The sequence below is a fragment of the Balaenoptera ricei genome, chromosome 4 (genome assembly GCF_028023285.1).
Source record: "Balaenoptera ricei isolate mBalRic1 chromosome 4, mBalRic1.hap2, whole genome shotgun sequence".
Taxonomy (NCBI): domain Eukaryota; kingdom Metazoa; phylum Chordata; class Mammalia; order Artiodactyla; family Balaenopteridae; genus Balaenoptera; species Balaenoptera ricei.
In genome coordinates this window covers 4,242,258-4,258,107 of record NC_082642.1, presented here as the reverse complement: position 1 = coordinate 4,258,107, position 15,850 = coordinate 4,242,258, and the positions used below count along the sequence as shown (strand labels likewise).

At 37.4% G+C, this 15,850-nt stretch overlaps 1 protein-coding gene across 2 annotated transcripts in view; it reads right to left on the bottom strand.

Moving 5' to 3' along the window:
* DHX36 (DEAH-box helicase 36) overlaps positions 1 to 15,850 on the bottom strand; it is a 50,960-nt gene extending 35,110 nt beyond the window's left edge. Inside the window, exons 1-5 of one of the 2 annotated variants that reach the window (XM_059920082.1) lie at positions 15,518 to 15,578; positions 12,767 to 12,846; positions 2,707 to 2,831; positions 1,705 to 1,936; positions 120 to 158 (exon numbers count right to left, since the gene is read on the bottom strand). In XM_059920082.1, the coding sequence (XP_059776065.1) occupies positions 120 to 158; positions 1,705 to 1,936; positions 2,707 to 2,816 (381 nt within the window). In that variant the 5' untranslated portion in view covers positions 2,817 to 2,831; positions 12,767 to 12,846; positions 15,518 to 15,578. Of the gene's footprint in view, positions 1 to 119; positions 159 to 1,704; positions 1,937 to 2,706; positions 2,832 to 12,766; positions 12,847 to 15,517 lie in introns of both variants that reach the window. The other variant, XM_059920081.1, reaches the window with a different exon arrangement.

Sequence of the window (15,850 nt, the reverse complement as noted above, 5' to 3'; positions counted from 1 at the left end):
TCCAAGAATATCCTTTAGGGAAAGGTTCATAAATTTATATTTCTTCTTGATATAGAGCTTTAAAAAAAATGTATTTAAACATTTTGCAAATCAAATTAAATAGTGTACATTCATTTTACCTTTTGCATTCCATATGAAGGCAGCTTTTCCCTGAAATGCTGAAATTAAAAAAAAAAAGTTTATTTTTTTACAAAAGAAATGTAACCAAATTATAATCCTGGTAAATAGAATATATCATAGATATATATGCTAAGAGTGCAAAAGTATTTTTTATTACCTCACAGCTTATGTGAGGTGTCAAGACTTAAAAAAAAAAGAATTTCTATAAAAAGGAACTAATGAATTTAGCAATGAGATTATAAGCTGTCTGAGGACAGGGCATGTCTTATTCAGTCTTTGGAAAACACAGCAGAATGACAGGCATCTAGCAAGTGGAAAAATAATGTTTAAAAAAAATTTATAACTGAAAGAAAAATACGGCATATTACCAAGGATTAAAAAGTTGAGCTCTTAAACACACCTAAATTTTAGACTTCGTTTTGTTACGAGCTGTGCAACCATAGATAGGTCACTTAACCTAAGATTCTTTTTCCTCCTCTGTAACAGCCATGCGTATTCTCTTGTACAGGGCTGTTGAGAGGTTCAAATGATGTAGTACATGTGAAGCTTTCACAACAGTGCCTGACCAAAAGGAAGACCACCAACTGTTTTTGTTTTGCACATTTCTTCTTTCTCTGAACTAGATCAATTACTCATCTTCAATAATATTTGAGTTCTGTCCTCCATACAAAGCAAACAGAGATAGTAGCTAACTCTTCTTGCTCCCAAGGCTATAAGACAACTAAAATATTCTGAATTAATACATCTTGAAATCTCCTGTCCCCAAATCATATTTTCACTCAAAAGGCATCAAAGAGCTACACAATTTGGTCCTGGATAACCTCAGCTGATCTGTTCTAATGAGGATATCCAACCTTCAGTGACAGTCAATAGATCCTTTCTTTCCTACAGGAGATGTGATAATCTGCCTTTCTCAAAAATGGCAGTACATATTTGCATATTAAAGACATAGCCCTCAGAATTCCCTCAGTATTTTCTCTTAAAAAAAAAAAGTGAACATTTTATTACATCTCTTTCTAGAATATCCATAAAGAATTCAATTTTATGTTTTATCAGGAAGGGACCTTAAAATATCTTGCCTAGCAGGAAAAGAAAATACTGGAAAAACTCAGGAGAATTTCAAAATTTAAAGACACCTCTGTCTTTAAAGTGTTGGTGAACGTAAGCACATCATATAACTTTTGAGGAATTTTAACATCTGTAAAACGAAAGAGTTGGATTAGATGTTCTAAAACAAAAAACTTTACAATTCTAACCACTCTTGTCTCTTATGACATCTCACTAAAATGGCCTAGAAATGTTAAACTTAAGAGTGATTTTTTTTTCACTTGCACTACCATTTCTCAGATATTTCTTCCCTTCACCATACATATAAACTATTGTAGATGAGACAGGCTACTTATGTGTAATTCCATTCCCACTACTTTTCTGTACTATAAGGGGAAAAAAAATTCCCAGAGGATGGCTTGTTGAGCAATCTCACTGATTTATATCAGGCAGCTACCTCTAACCATAAATACATTTTTATCAAGTGTCAGAAGACATGACAAGTAAAAATTTTTTCCCCATCTTGCTTTCCATTACCTGCATTTCAATATACCGAAGGTCAGTTTTTTTCTTTTGTAAATCTTCCAATAATTGTTGGTCTAAAGTTACATCTGGTTCATTTTCTTGCAAGAGATATTCAGAATCGCGGTCAATATATTTGTCCCTGATTCTAAATGGCCTCTTTTCTTGATTTATCAATTTTTTTTCCTGATCCTCAACTTTCTTTACTGAGTTTGGTTTGTTCTCAGCAGGAGCTTCAGTCCCATATCTATTTTGACAAAATAAAAAAATGATAAAGATTGAATGAAGAGCCACTCAAGCCCTGAAACAAAATAATATATGTTGTTTAATGATTTCAAAGTCATCAAAATCAAAAGCCTTTATTCTTTTCTCTTAGTAGAGCAATTGGAAAATACTTAGATTCTTATAATGAACTCAATTTTTTTCCGCCCTACAAATAAGACACTGCCAGATAGGTTATTCCTTGTGGTAGTTAAAAAAATAAAAATCCACCCAATAGTCATTCCTCCATTGCAAAGACTCACAGTGTTTCTCTTTATCTAGTTTTCTAAGCCATGTTTTATTTCACAACTTCATTTTCCTGCCACCCTTTCTGAGCTATAAATGGGACGCTACATTACACGACCCCAGAGAAACTACTTCTAATTTGCCCCTGATGATACAGTTCCTATGATTTTCCTAAAACAGCAGCAATTTAACTTCTTACAGATCTCCTCCACAAGAAAATTCCGGAAATACAAAGATGATGGGTAGGTAGAAATAACTAATAACTTCACCAACATCCTATATAGACAATTCCTACCATTTAGATCTCCTGTGGGAATAAATATGCCACCTAAATTTTTAAATCTTTCACCAAATTTGCTCAATCTACATAAGAAAAAAGATTACTTTGAGGCTAAATTTCACTTATAGAAGAGTCTAAAGACGTTATTTTTAATATCTTTTTTTTCTGGCCAGTGCTCTGAAAGAAGTGTCACTCTTTGTTCATTTTTAAAAGAATACTTTTTGTTTTACCCGTGATCTTCAGGAGCAAACCAGGATATTTGTGCTTCCGAATCTTTATCATTCTTAGCTTGCACAGAATGTAGCAGCTGCACAATTTGTTCTTCTCGACGTTCATCCATATGTACCACAGCTCTCTATTTTGTGCAAAGGAAAAAGCATCCTTATCAACGTGAGAAAGCATGTGCAAAATTATTTGACAACTAAAAAAATAAAGGCAAAGTAACGTGTTCAACAAACATATATAAAAGAAAGTTAAAGTCGCCCCACACTTGCTCTCTAGACCCTTTTCTACTATATGTCTATAAAATTAGCTTTACTATTACCAGCAAAGAAATCATATTTATGTCACTTATTAAAACTCTGGTTCCCTTACTTCCTACCTTTGCATAATACTAATTGTTACAATTTTTTCCTTATCTTAAATTTTAAAATATACAATTAAATTTATTAAAACCCAAATGTTCTAGTAAAAACAAAAGTTAAAAACTGCAAGTACTGTTTTGGTTGCAATGAGCATTTTAAGAGCATTTAAATGTCTTACATTATGAGGAGGAGTAAATTGGGAAGTAAGAAGGCTCAGCTCAGAGGGAATAAATAAAATGATCAGTGCTCACGAAAATAATATTCCAAACGATGCAGTTACCTCAGAGAATGAGATTTAATTAAAGAGACACCAGAGAAAATATGAGTTAGATTGTTTTCTTAGTATAGACTACACGGAAGAGAAAATATGAGTTACACTGTACACAGTAAGAACAAGAACTTTTAAAGACTGCCCTTTTATAATTGCAAATTATGATTAGCTGAATAATAAGTAAACACAGTAGGTAAAAAAGAAGAGTGCATAGATTTTTTTCCCCCAGGTGTGCAGACAGGAAAGATGGCCAAGTTATTGAATGAAAAAAGCCAGATGCAGAAAACATGTGCAATGGGATCTTGCTTTCACCAATATTAATTTTTAAAAAGGTTATTCACTTTTCATATTCTATGCCTTTTGCAGTATTTCTTCCAGATATAATTCTGGCACATAGTACATACCCCAGAGAAGTCTATCAAATGAATGGATGAATCTAGCTTTTCGAATGAGCATATATGACTTTTGTGTTAAACCATTTTTCTCTTTAAACAAGTAAAACACACACAAAAATAATACACTGACATCTCTGGGGAATTCCAGAAGACTTCTGCTGATAAATTATTAAAGGATTTACTAAAAGCATCATTATGCTCATACACTTAAAAGCTCCAATACAGCAAAACTCTAGTTGATAAGAGAGCATTAGGAAATTACAAACTGCAGCAAAACCTATTTACTGACAGACAAAAATGTCCAAAATTGTAAGTCAGAAAGAGAAAAACAGATCAATATGATACAAAAGGACTTTTTTTCAACACCCATGTGGCTGACAGGGTTTTGGTGCTCTGGCTGGGTGTCAGGCCTGTGCCTCTGAGGTGGGAGAGCCGAGTTCAAGACACTGGTCCACTAGAGACCTCCCAGCTCCACGTAATATCAAACAGCAAAAGCTCTCCCAGAGATCTCTGTCTCAACTCTAAGAACCAGCTCTACTCAACGACCAGCAAGCTACAGTGCTGGACACCCTATGCCAACAACTAGCAAGACAGGAACACAACCCCACCCATTAGCAGAAACGCTGCCTAAAATCATAATAAGGTCACAGACACCCCAAAACACACCACTGGACACGGACCTGCCACCAGAAAGACAAGATCCAGCCCCATTCACCAGAACACAGGCACTAGGCACCTCCACCAGGAAGCCTACACAATGCACTGAACCAACCTTAGCCACTGGGGACACACACCAAAAACAACAGGAACTATGAACATGCAGCCTGCGAAAAGGAGACCCCAAACACAGTAAGTTAAGCAAAACGAGAAGACACAGAAACACACAGCAGATGAAGGAGCAAGGTAAAAACCCACCAGAACAAACAAATGAAGAGGAAATACTCTACCTGAAAAAGAGTTCAGAGTAATGAGAATAAAGACAATCCAAAAACTTGGAAATAGAACGGAGAAAATACAAAAAACTTTTAACAAGGACCCAGAAGAAGTAAAAAGCAAACAAACAATGATGAACAACACAATAAATGAAATTAAAAATTCTCTAGAAGGAATCAATAGCAGAATAACTGAGGCAGAAAAATGGATAAGTGACCTGGAAGATAAAATGGTGGAAATAACTACTGCAGAGCAGAAAAAAGAATGAAAAGAATTGAGGACAGTCTCAGAGACCTCTGGGAGAACACTAAACTCACCAACATTCGAATTATAGGGGTCCCAAAAGAAGAAGAGAAAAAGAAAGGGACTGAGAAAATATTTGAAGAGATTATAGTTGAAAACTTCCCTAATACGGGAAAGGAAATAGTCAATCAAGTCCAGGAAGCGCAGGGAGTCCCATACAGGATAAATCCAAGGAGAAACACGCCAAGACACATATTAATCAAACTATCAAAAATTAAATTCAAAGAAAAAAAATTAAAAGCAGCAAGAGAAAAGCAACAAATAACATACAAGGGAATCCCCATAAGGTTAACAGCTGATCTTTCAGCAGAAACTCTGCAGGCCAGAAGGGAGTGGCAGGACATATTTAAAGTGATGAAAGGGAAAAACCTACAACCAAGATGACTCTACCCAGCAAGGATCTCATTCAGATTTGATGGAGAAATTAAAACCTTTACAGACAAGCAAAAGCTAAGAGAATTCAGCGACACCAAACCAGCTTTACAACAAATGCTAAAGGAACTTCTCTAAGTGGGAAACACAAGAGAAGGAAAAGACCTACAATAACAAACCCAAAACAATTTTAAAAAATGGTAATAGGAACAAACATATCAATAACTAACTGAAATGTAAATGGATTAAATGTCCAACCAAAAGACACAGACTGGCTGAATGGATACAAAAACAAGACCCGTATATATGCTGTCTACAAGAGACCCACTTCAGACCTAGGGACACATACAGACTGAAAGTGAGGGGATGGAAAAACATTTTCCATGCAAATGGAAATCAAAAGAAAGCTGTAGTAGCATTTCTCATATCAGACAAAATAGACTTTAAAACAAAAGCTATTACAAGAGACAAAGAAGGACCTACATAATGATCAAGAGATCAATCCAAGAAGAAGATATAACAATTGTAAATATTTATGCACCCAACACAGGAGCACCTGAATACATAAGGCAAATGCTAACAGCCATAAAAGGGGAAATCAACAGTAACACAATCATAGAAGGGGACTTTAACACCCCACATTCACCAATGGACAGATTATCCAAAATGAAAATAAATAAGGAAACACAAGCTTTAATGACACATTAAACAAGATGGACTTAACTGATATTTATAGGACATTCCATCCAAAAACAACAGAATACACTTTCTTCTCAAGTGCTCATGGAACATTCTCTAGGATAGACCATAAGCTTGTGTCACAAATCAAGCCTCAGTAAATTTAGAAAACTGAAATCATATCAAGTATCTTTTCTGACCACAATGCTATGAGACTAGATATCAATTACAGGAGAAAATCTGTAAAAAATACAAACACATGGAGACTAAACAATACACTACTTAACAACCAAGAGATCACTGAAGAAATCAAGGAAGAAATCAAAAAATACCTAGAAACAAATGACAATGAAAACACAACGACCCAAAACCTATGGGATGCAGCAAAAGCAGTTCTAAGAGGGAAGTTTACAGCAATATAATCCTACCTTAAGAAACAAGAAACACCTCAAATAAACTACCTAACCTTACACCTAAAGCAATTAGAGAAAAAAGAACAAAAAAACCCCAAAGTTAGCAGAAGGAAAGAAATCATATAGATCAGAAATAAATGAAAAAGAAATGAAGGAAACAATAGCAAGGATCAATAAAACTAAAAGCTGGTTCTTTGAGAAGATAAACACAACTGATAAACCATTAACCAGACTCATCAAGAAAAAAAGGGAGAAGACTCAAATCAATAGAATTAGAAATGAAAAAGGAGAAGTAACAACTGACACTGCAGAAATCCAAAGGATCATAAGAGATTACTACAAGCAACTATATCCCAATAAAACGGACAACCTAGAAGAAATGGACACATTCTTAGAAAATCACAACCTTCTGAGACTGAACCAGGAAGAAATAGAAAATATGAACAGACCAATCACAAGCACTGAAATTGAGACTGTGATTAAAAATCTTCCAACAAACAAAAGCCCAGGACCCAATGGCTTCACAAGCGAATTCTATCAAACATTTAGACAAGAGCTAACACCTATCCTTCTAAAACTCTTCCAAACTACAGCAGAGGGAGGAACACTCCCAAACTCATTCTACAAGGCCACCATCACCCTGATACCAAAACCAGACAAAGAAACCACAAAGAAAGAAAACTACAGGCCAATATCACTGATGAATATAGATGCAAAAATCCTCAACAAAATACTAGCAAACAGAATCCAACAGCACATTAAAAGGATCATACACCATGATCAAGTGGGGTTTATCCCAGGAATGCAAGGATTCTTCAATATACACAAATCCATCAATGTGATACACCATATTAACAAACTGAAGAATAAAAAGCATATGATCATCTCAATAGATGCAGAAAAAGCTTTTGACAAAATTCAACACCCATTTATGATAAAAACCCTCCAGAAAGTAGGCACACAGGGAACTTACCTCAACATAATAAAGGCCATATATGACAAACCCACAGCCAACATCGTCCTCAATGGTGAAAAAGTGAAACCATTTCCACTAAGAACAGGAACAAGACCAGGTTGCCCACTCTCACCACTATTATTCAACATAGTTTTGGAAGTTTTAGCCACAGCAATCAGCGAAGAAAAAGAAATAAAAGGAATCCAAATCGGAAAAGAAAAAGTAAAGCTGTCACTGTTTGCAGATGACATGATACTATACATAGAGAACACTGAAGATGCTACCAGAAAAGTACTAGAGCTAATCAATGAATTTGGTAAAGCAGCAGGATACAAAATTAATGCACAGAAATCTCTTGCATTCCTATACACTAATGATGAAAAATCTGAAAGTGAAATTAAGGGAACACTCCTATTTACCACTGCAACAAAAAGAATAAAATACCTAGGAATAAACCTACCAAAGGAGACAAAAGACCTATATGAAGAAAACTATAAGACACTGATGAAAGAAATTAAAGATGATACAAACAGATGGAGAGATATACCATGTTCTTGGACTGGAAGAATCAACACTGTGAAAGTGACTATACTACCCAAAGCAATCTACAGATTCAATGCAATCCCTATCAAACTACCAATGGCATTTTTCACAGAACTAGAACAAAACATTTCACAATTTGTATGGAAACACAAAAGACCCCAAATAGCCAAAGCAATCTTGAGAAAGAAAAACAGAGCTGGAGGAATCAGGCTCCCTGACTTCAGACTATACTACAAAGCTACAGTAATCAAGATAGTATGGTACTGGCACAAAGACAGAAATACAGATCAATGGAACAGGACAGAAAGCCCAGAGATAAACCCACACACATATGGTCACCTTATTTTTGATAAAGGAGGGAAGCATATACAATGGAGAAAAGACAGTCTCTTCAATAAGTGGTGCTGGGAAAACTGGACAGCTACATGTAAAAGAATGAAATTAGAACACTCCCTAACACCATACACAAAAATAAACTCAAAATGGATTAAAGACCTAAATGTAAGGCCAGACACTATAAAACTTTAGAGGAAAACATAGGAAGAACACTCTATGACATAAATCACAGCAAGATCCTTTCTGACCCACCTCCTGGAAAACTGGAAATAAAAACAAAAATAAACAAATGGGACCTAATGAAACTTAAAAGTTTTTGCACAGCAAAGGAAACCATAAAGAAGATGAAAAGACAACCCTCAGAATGGGAGAAAATGTTTGCAAATGAAACAACTGCCAAAGGATTAATCTCCAAAATTTACAAGCAGCTCATGCAGCTCAGTATCAAAAAAACAAACAACCCAATCCAAAAATGGGCAGACCTAAATAGACATTTCTCCAAAGAAGATACACAGCTTGCCAACAAACACATGAAAGAATGCTCAACATCATTAATCATTAGAGAAATGCAAATCAAAAGTACAATGAGATATCCCCTCACACCGGTCAGAATGGCCATCATCAAAAAATCTACAAACAATGCTGGAGAGGGTGTGGAGAAAAGGGAACCCTCTTGCACTGTTGGTGGGAATGCACATTGATACAGCCACTATGGAGAACAGTATGGAGGTTCCTTAAAAAACTAAAAATAGAACTACCACATGACCCAGCAATCCCACTACTGGGCATATACCCTGAGAAAACCATAATTCAAAAAGAGTCATATACCACAATGTTCATTGCAGCTCTGTTTACAATAGCCAAGACATGGAAGCAATCTAAATGTCCACAGACAGATGAATGGATAAAGAAGATGTGGCACCTATATATGATGGCATATTACTCAGCCATAAAAAGAAACAAAATTGAGTTATTTGTAGTGAGGTGGATGGACCTAGAGTCTGTCATACAGAGTGAAGTAAGTCAGAAAAAGAAAAATAAATACCATATGCTAACACATATATACGGAATCTAAAGAAAAAAAAATTGTTCTGAAGAACCTAGGGGCAGGACAGGAATAAAGACGCAGACGTAGAGAATGGACTTGAGGACATGGGGAGGGGGAAGGGTAAGTTGGGATGAAGTGAGAGGGTGGCATGGACTTATATATACTACCTAATGTGAAATAGACTGCTAGTGGGAAGCAGCCGCTTAGCACAGGGAGATCAGCTGGGTGCTTTGTGACCACCTAGAAGGGTGGGATAGGGAGGGTGGGAGGGAGACGCCAGAGGGAGGAGATATGGGGATATATGTAAATGTATAGCTGATTCACTATGTTATAAAGCAGAAACTAACACACCATTGTAAAGCAATTATACTCCAATAAAGATGTTAAAAAAAAAAAAGAAAGAGAAAACCAAATTATCGTATATGAACGCATATATGTGGAACCTAGAAAAACGGTACAGATGAACCAGTTTGCAGGGCAGAAATAGAGACACAGATGTAGAGAAGAAACGCATGGACACCAAGGGGGGAAAGTGGCAGGGTGGTGGTGGTGGTGGAATTAATTGGGAGATTGGGATTGACATATATACACTAATATGTATAAAATAGATAACTAATAAGAATCTGCTGTATAAAAAATAAATCTCAAAAATTCAAAAAATAAAGTCCAAATTTTTTTTGCTTTTAATAATTGTACTACATAGAAATCTTTTTTAAAATGGTTAATAAATTAGACTAATGTATCTTTTCTCCGTAGTATAGAATATGCCCTCTATACTAGGACTGGAAGCTTGCACCTGGTTTCTCCTGGACTCTACCCTATGCACCTTTACCTCTGCCAATTTTAATCTGTAATAATTTGCTGTTAAGAACAGCTACTGTGAGTACACCAGCTTTTCAGAGATTTGTGACTCCTTCCAGTGAATTTCAGAACCTGAGGGTGGTCTTGGGGACCCCCAACACAGAGGATCATTATCAGAACACTTTTGCCCTATGCTTTAAATTCTGTACGTCTTCAGTACATATTAACATTTACTGCTCTGTGTACTTACACTATGTTTTTTCTTGGCCCTCGGAAATTTAAGAATCCTCAGCAATACTTTGATTAAAGCCTCCTCTGAAAAGGAAGCCCCAGGACATAAAGTCATCCTTAAGCACAGGTTCCTTAATTTTTACACCCTTTCCAAACACCTCAAGGGTTCATAGCCATAGTTTCATTCACTTTCAAAATGGCAAAGATTAAGTAATTTAAGACTGATTCCTTTCCCAATGAAACTCATTCACGCTAACGCATTTCTTCAACCAAAGAGAACTTCACATTTTGAAGCTTTTACCTCTACTAGCAGAACAAAGGTCTCCTCCTCACCTTGTTAAATGAATTTTAGATATCCAGAAAAAGGTGGGATGACTGAAAAATGAAATAGCCCCTGAAAATTTTATACTTTTTAATAAAAACATAATATACACTTTTTAAAAAAAAATTATTTTCAACGTGGTTCTCTGCACAATGAGCCCCAGAGGCTGTGGGCAGTGAATTTAGGAATGCTGAAATTCCAAACCTGGATCTAGCCTGATTCTCTGTAGGTTATCTCCCTCCTAACCTTCTTCCAGTTCCATCATCCTTTACCTCACCCCCTGCCTGAAGAATCTCAGAATCTCAGACACACATTTTATGGTTCATGACTCTTTTATTTTATCAAGGCATTTGATATTTTTATTATTTCCCCCCCTTTTGGACATCTTCAAATATTCTTTCTGCTTCTAACTGGAAATTCCTAGCAAAGGAGACCCTCAATTATATCCAGCAAATTGTCTTTCTCATCAGCTTCTAATTATCTGTAACTGCTTCAAACTTTCTCCATTCTCTGTAACACACCCATACCGCTTTCCTGTTCACCCTCGACATTTTACACACAATATTTCATACAGAAAACAAAACCCAAAGGAAAAGTCCTCAATCGCTTGCCACCAAACCCAAACCCACCTGTATCAGAACCAATCCTTTGGTCTTTTCTTCCCTGTTAAAATGGAAGAGGAATACATTTTCCTAGTTAAAGTTAATCTCTCCACTTAAGCCCTGCAGCCTTCCTTCCACCTCCTCAGGGGTATCTCCGATTAAGATTTATCTTCCTTTCCTAGATCTCTTTCTCTCTAGTAGTCTTTAGGCTGTATATCGATATTCTGGTTTGCTTCTTTACAGATATAAGGCAGAACTGCATTTCCCATGGCCATGTGAATGGGAATTTCCAGGAATCAGGGGCGATTTACTGTATCCCTCCCTGCTGCCACCAAAAACAGTTATGCTCCAGATGGGTGGGAGGCTATGTGGACCTCATTCTCGTGAGAACACTAGCGAACTCCAACAGTCAAGTAATGTGAGTAGAAAACAAACCTTTGTTGTTATCAGCCATTAAGATCTGGGGGCTGTCTACTACTACTGCATGATAATTTAGTCTTCTCTGATATATTTACTTTTCCTCTCCACTGGCTCCTTACCATCAGTACATGAACTTGAACAGTCAAATCTCTTCACTTTTAAAACAATAAAAACAAAAATCCTGTCCTGAATTCTCCCACCCCTACTTTTCCTCCTCCTTCTCACAGGAGAACTGCCTGGAGGTACCCCCATTTCTTCCTCTCTCCTTCTCTAGCCACTCCAGTGCAATCTGGTTTTTACTTCCATCACTCCACAAAAAGGGCTCTCTCTCATCAAGGTTACCAATTACCCTGTTGCTAAATCCAACACACTCTGAACTCTTACCTCACTTGACATCAGTACAGTGTTTGCCACTATTGATTACTTTCTTTTTTTCATATACTCTTTTCTCCCTAAACAATACTCCTGGATTCCAAAACAACATCCATCTCCTTATTTTTCTCTCTGGCTGTTCCTTCCTAGATTCTTTCAAGCTTCTCTTGCTCAGCCCATACCTTAAATTTTCTTGTTCTACATTGTACAGCCTGAGTGCTCTGCAGACCAGCAGTACTGACATCATCTGGGACCCTGTGAGAAAAGCTGAATCTCTGGACCCACCCCAGTTCTACATTGCTACAAGATGCCAGGTGATTCAGGTTTGAGAAGCAATGGTCTACAGAGTTCAGGCCTGCACCCACTCCTCTTCTCATTCACTTCTATATTACAACTACTATCCATAGGCCCACAAACTGTCAAATGTTCACCTGCAGTCTAGATTTCTCTAGGCATCAGGTCCACACAGCCTTTTACTTCCTTGAAATCACCACTTGTATGCCCTATAATATCACACTCAGCGTGCTTAAGCTGAGTCCATCGTCCTCCTCCATCAAGCTAGTTCTTTAGTCATTAGTGTCATCCATTCACACCTGCCTTCCCCTTACCTCCAGATAAAATCATTTTGAGTCTACCTCCTAAATCACTTTAAGCTGTCTGCTTCCCTCCATCTCCACTAGCAACGTCCTAATTCAAGCTGTCATTTCTCACCTTAATTACTGCAGGAACTACTTAACCCGTCTCCCGGTCCCAGGATTGCCTCTTTTTGAATCCATTCTCTATGCTGCTACCTAGGGTGAATTTAAACACAAATCCAATCATTTCATGTTTTGCTTGAAACGCTTTAATGACTTGCCAGAGTTCTTAAGGGAAAGAATTTCAAAGCCCTGCTTATTTTCTAGTCCAGGAGCTTTCATACTGCGATCTGTAAAATTAAAGGCTCATGACCAGTATTAATTTAAAAAAAGGGCAGAAAGGTACAAACAACAAGAACAAAAGCCCCAGGGCAATGTACAGGTAATTAAACAGTATTTTATGAAACTTTTTGTTCACTTACACACGTGTGTGCACTGGGTTGCAAATTAAAATATATCCCTTTTTGTAGGAAACAGTCAAAAGTGTAAAAGCCACTGCTCTACCCCCCTTCTCAGTTCCTTGAACATGGCCTTCCTGACCTCTAGGTTGTGGCACATGCTGCTGCCTCGGCCTAAAAATCTCTTTCCAAGCCCCCAAATCACAAACACAGACATACTCTGCTATCTTTCAAGTTTCAGCTTAAGGGTTACCTCTTCTGGGAAATCTTCTAGGCTCTTCCTAATTTGAGTTAGGGGATAAGCCCACATGCTCCTTATTATAATTCTTTAACATTGTATTCTAACCGCTCTATAGTGCCTAACACACCACAATTCCTGTAAGGTAGGGACTATATCTAGCTTAATACAGTGCTTATGATACTGTTTCAAATATATTAGATCCTAAAAAATATCTGTTGAAAGAATAAGCGTGCATCCTTAGAATGCAGTCACTTTGTAAACACAGGTATTACTCGAAAGTAAAAGCTATAGAAATTCTGACTGGGAAGCAATCACAAAGGGCTGAACGTGATCAAAGAAAGAGGTAGGATGAGCCAATTACTGAAATATGATATTTAGTAGAGAAAATGGAGAGATACATTTTAGAGAATGATATGAGAACTATAATAAAAAAGCAAAAATAAAAGTATGATTATAAAAGCTTTAATTACATCTTGGGAACATAGGCTCAGAAAGGTAAGTACATAGAGGGAAACCTGATATGTAGAAGCTAAATTGCCAAGATTCCTGGAAAACATGTTAGGATGCACTGAAACGTATGAGACTGAGACTCACTCACTGAGAACTGACTTGGCTTTCAAATTGTGAGCTAGAGAATGAGATGATATAAGGCTCTACAAAAGACAGACTTAATGGGGAGTACAAATAGGAGACCAGTTAAGAGCCATGGACAGACAACAAAACAGTGGCTGGATCCATGGTAATTGTTGTGGAGATAAGTGGTTAGATTTGAGATATATTAAGAAGGAAGAGAAAACAGACTTGCTGAAATGAAAGAGAAGAATCAAAAATAAATCTCATTTTGGCCTTGGCAAGTAAATAAATGGTAGTGACTTTTACTAAAATGCAGACGGTTTGGGGAGGTGGTGGAAATCAAGAGTTTAATTCATAATGACCCACTGCACAACTGGCTTCAGATGGAAATAATAATGAAGAATTTGTCCTGATTTACTTAACGTTTCGTCTGTTTAGTTCTTTTCCCAACTAAACTGTAAGCTCCTTGAATATCATACTTCTTCAGACCCCCATAGCAACATGCATAAAACCTTGTGTGAAAAAAGGGGTAAATAAAATTTGATAAAGAGTTCTTAGGAAGTTACTCTGTACTAATCACTCAATTATTCTTCCAATTTCAAGATGACTTAATGTGCCTCCCTTTAAAAAAAAAAGTTTGCTCAATGAACAAGTTAATTTTTAGTTATTGAAGAAATATATTTTTAAAGAAAAATATAAGTTGTGAAGATAAATAGATAACGCCCCCCCCCATTCAACAAAAATGACATGGATAAAAGAAAAGAAATGGAATGATTTAAAAACAGAAGCCTAAATGGTGATTCAATTACACTCTGTATCTAATATGAAAGATGCTTTTAAAGTCAGTAAAAAGCTTTTATAAAGCTTATATTAAGAAAACTTCGGTTTAATCACATATATAATAATTACTAGAACAGGCCACTCAGGGAACTTTGTTTCCTTTACTACAAGTCTTCAGGATACAAATCAAATGGACAATTACCAACCTGAAGACAAGGGACTAAGCCAAATCATCTCTTGAAATTTCTTCCACTTCGAGGATCCTAGGTTTCCTTCTCAAAGAGGAGCTGCTAATCAGCAGAAACCTCCATAGCCCAACGTAAAAACAAAAAACCTGTGTTTGTGCCTATTTTAATACTAAGTGGAAGATGGAGTACTCTTCTGAAGGACCTACATTCAAAATAGTGCTTGATAGTTTTTGTTCCGCGCAAACCAGTGTCTAATGTATAAAGCCATAATTTTAGAGCTCATTAGGCAAAGAACTTAAAGTGACATTAATTATACTAAGGGAAAGGGTAGCCAGATATACTATGACAGTGACACCCCCAAAAGTTGATTTCGGATGGACCCTGAATTTAACATTTGTTTTATCCCCAGTTCTCACGTCTTTTAAGCAAAGTATACACTCGCATCTAAATCCCAACTGCTTCAGGTCAGATGCGCATGGCTAACGTTCACCGCTATAATATCGACTACTGGAAGCTTCAACACTTGCACTTCACAAAGCACATGCACCAGTTAAAAAACCGAAAAGGAAAGAAAAAGTTAGGGGTCAAAGGATGGAAAAGAAAACCTGTCCCGCTTCATCCCCCTCCACTACCGAGTCTCAGATTACCTCCTGCCTCTCCGCTTCCTTGTTCTTCTGGCCTTGTTTCTTCGCGTACCACAAGCCGATTTCGCGGCCTTTCAGGTGCCCAGGATGTCGGCCTCGGCCGCCTCGACCACCCCCTCCTCCGCCGCCGCCGCCGCCGCCGCCGCCGCCGCCACCACCTCCAGAGCCTCGATTCCCTCCGTGGCCCCCTCCATAGCTTCCTCCATAACCCCCGCCGGAGCTGCGGGGCCCGCTATCGCGGCCCCAGTTCTGCTGGTAGTCATAGCTCATTGTCCCAGCAGGCCAAAACTCGTGAGAACCTGCAACCGCTGGAAATGGCGACCGGGCCCGGAAGCG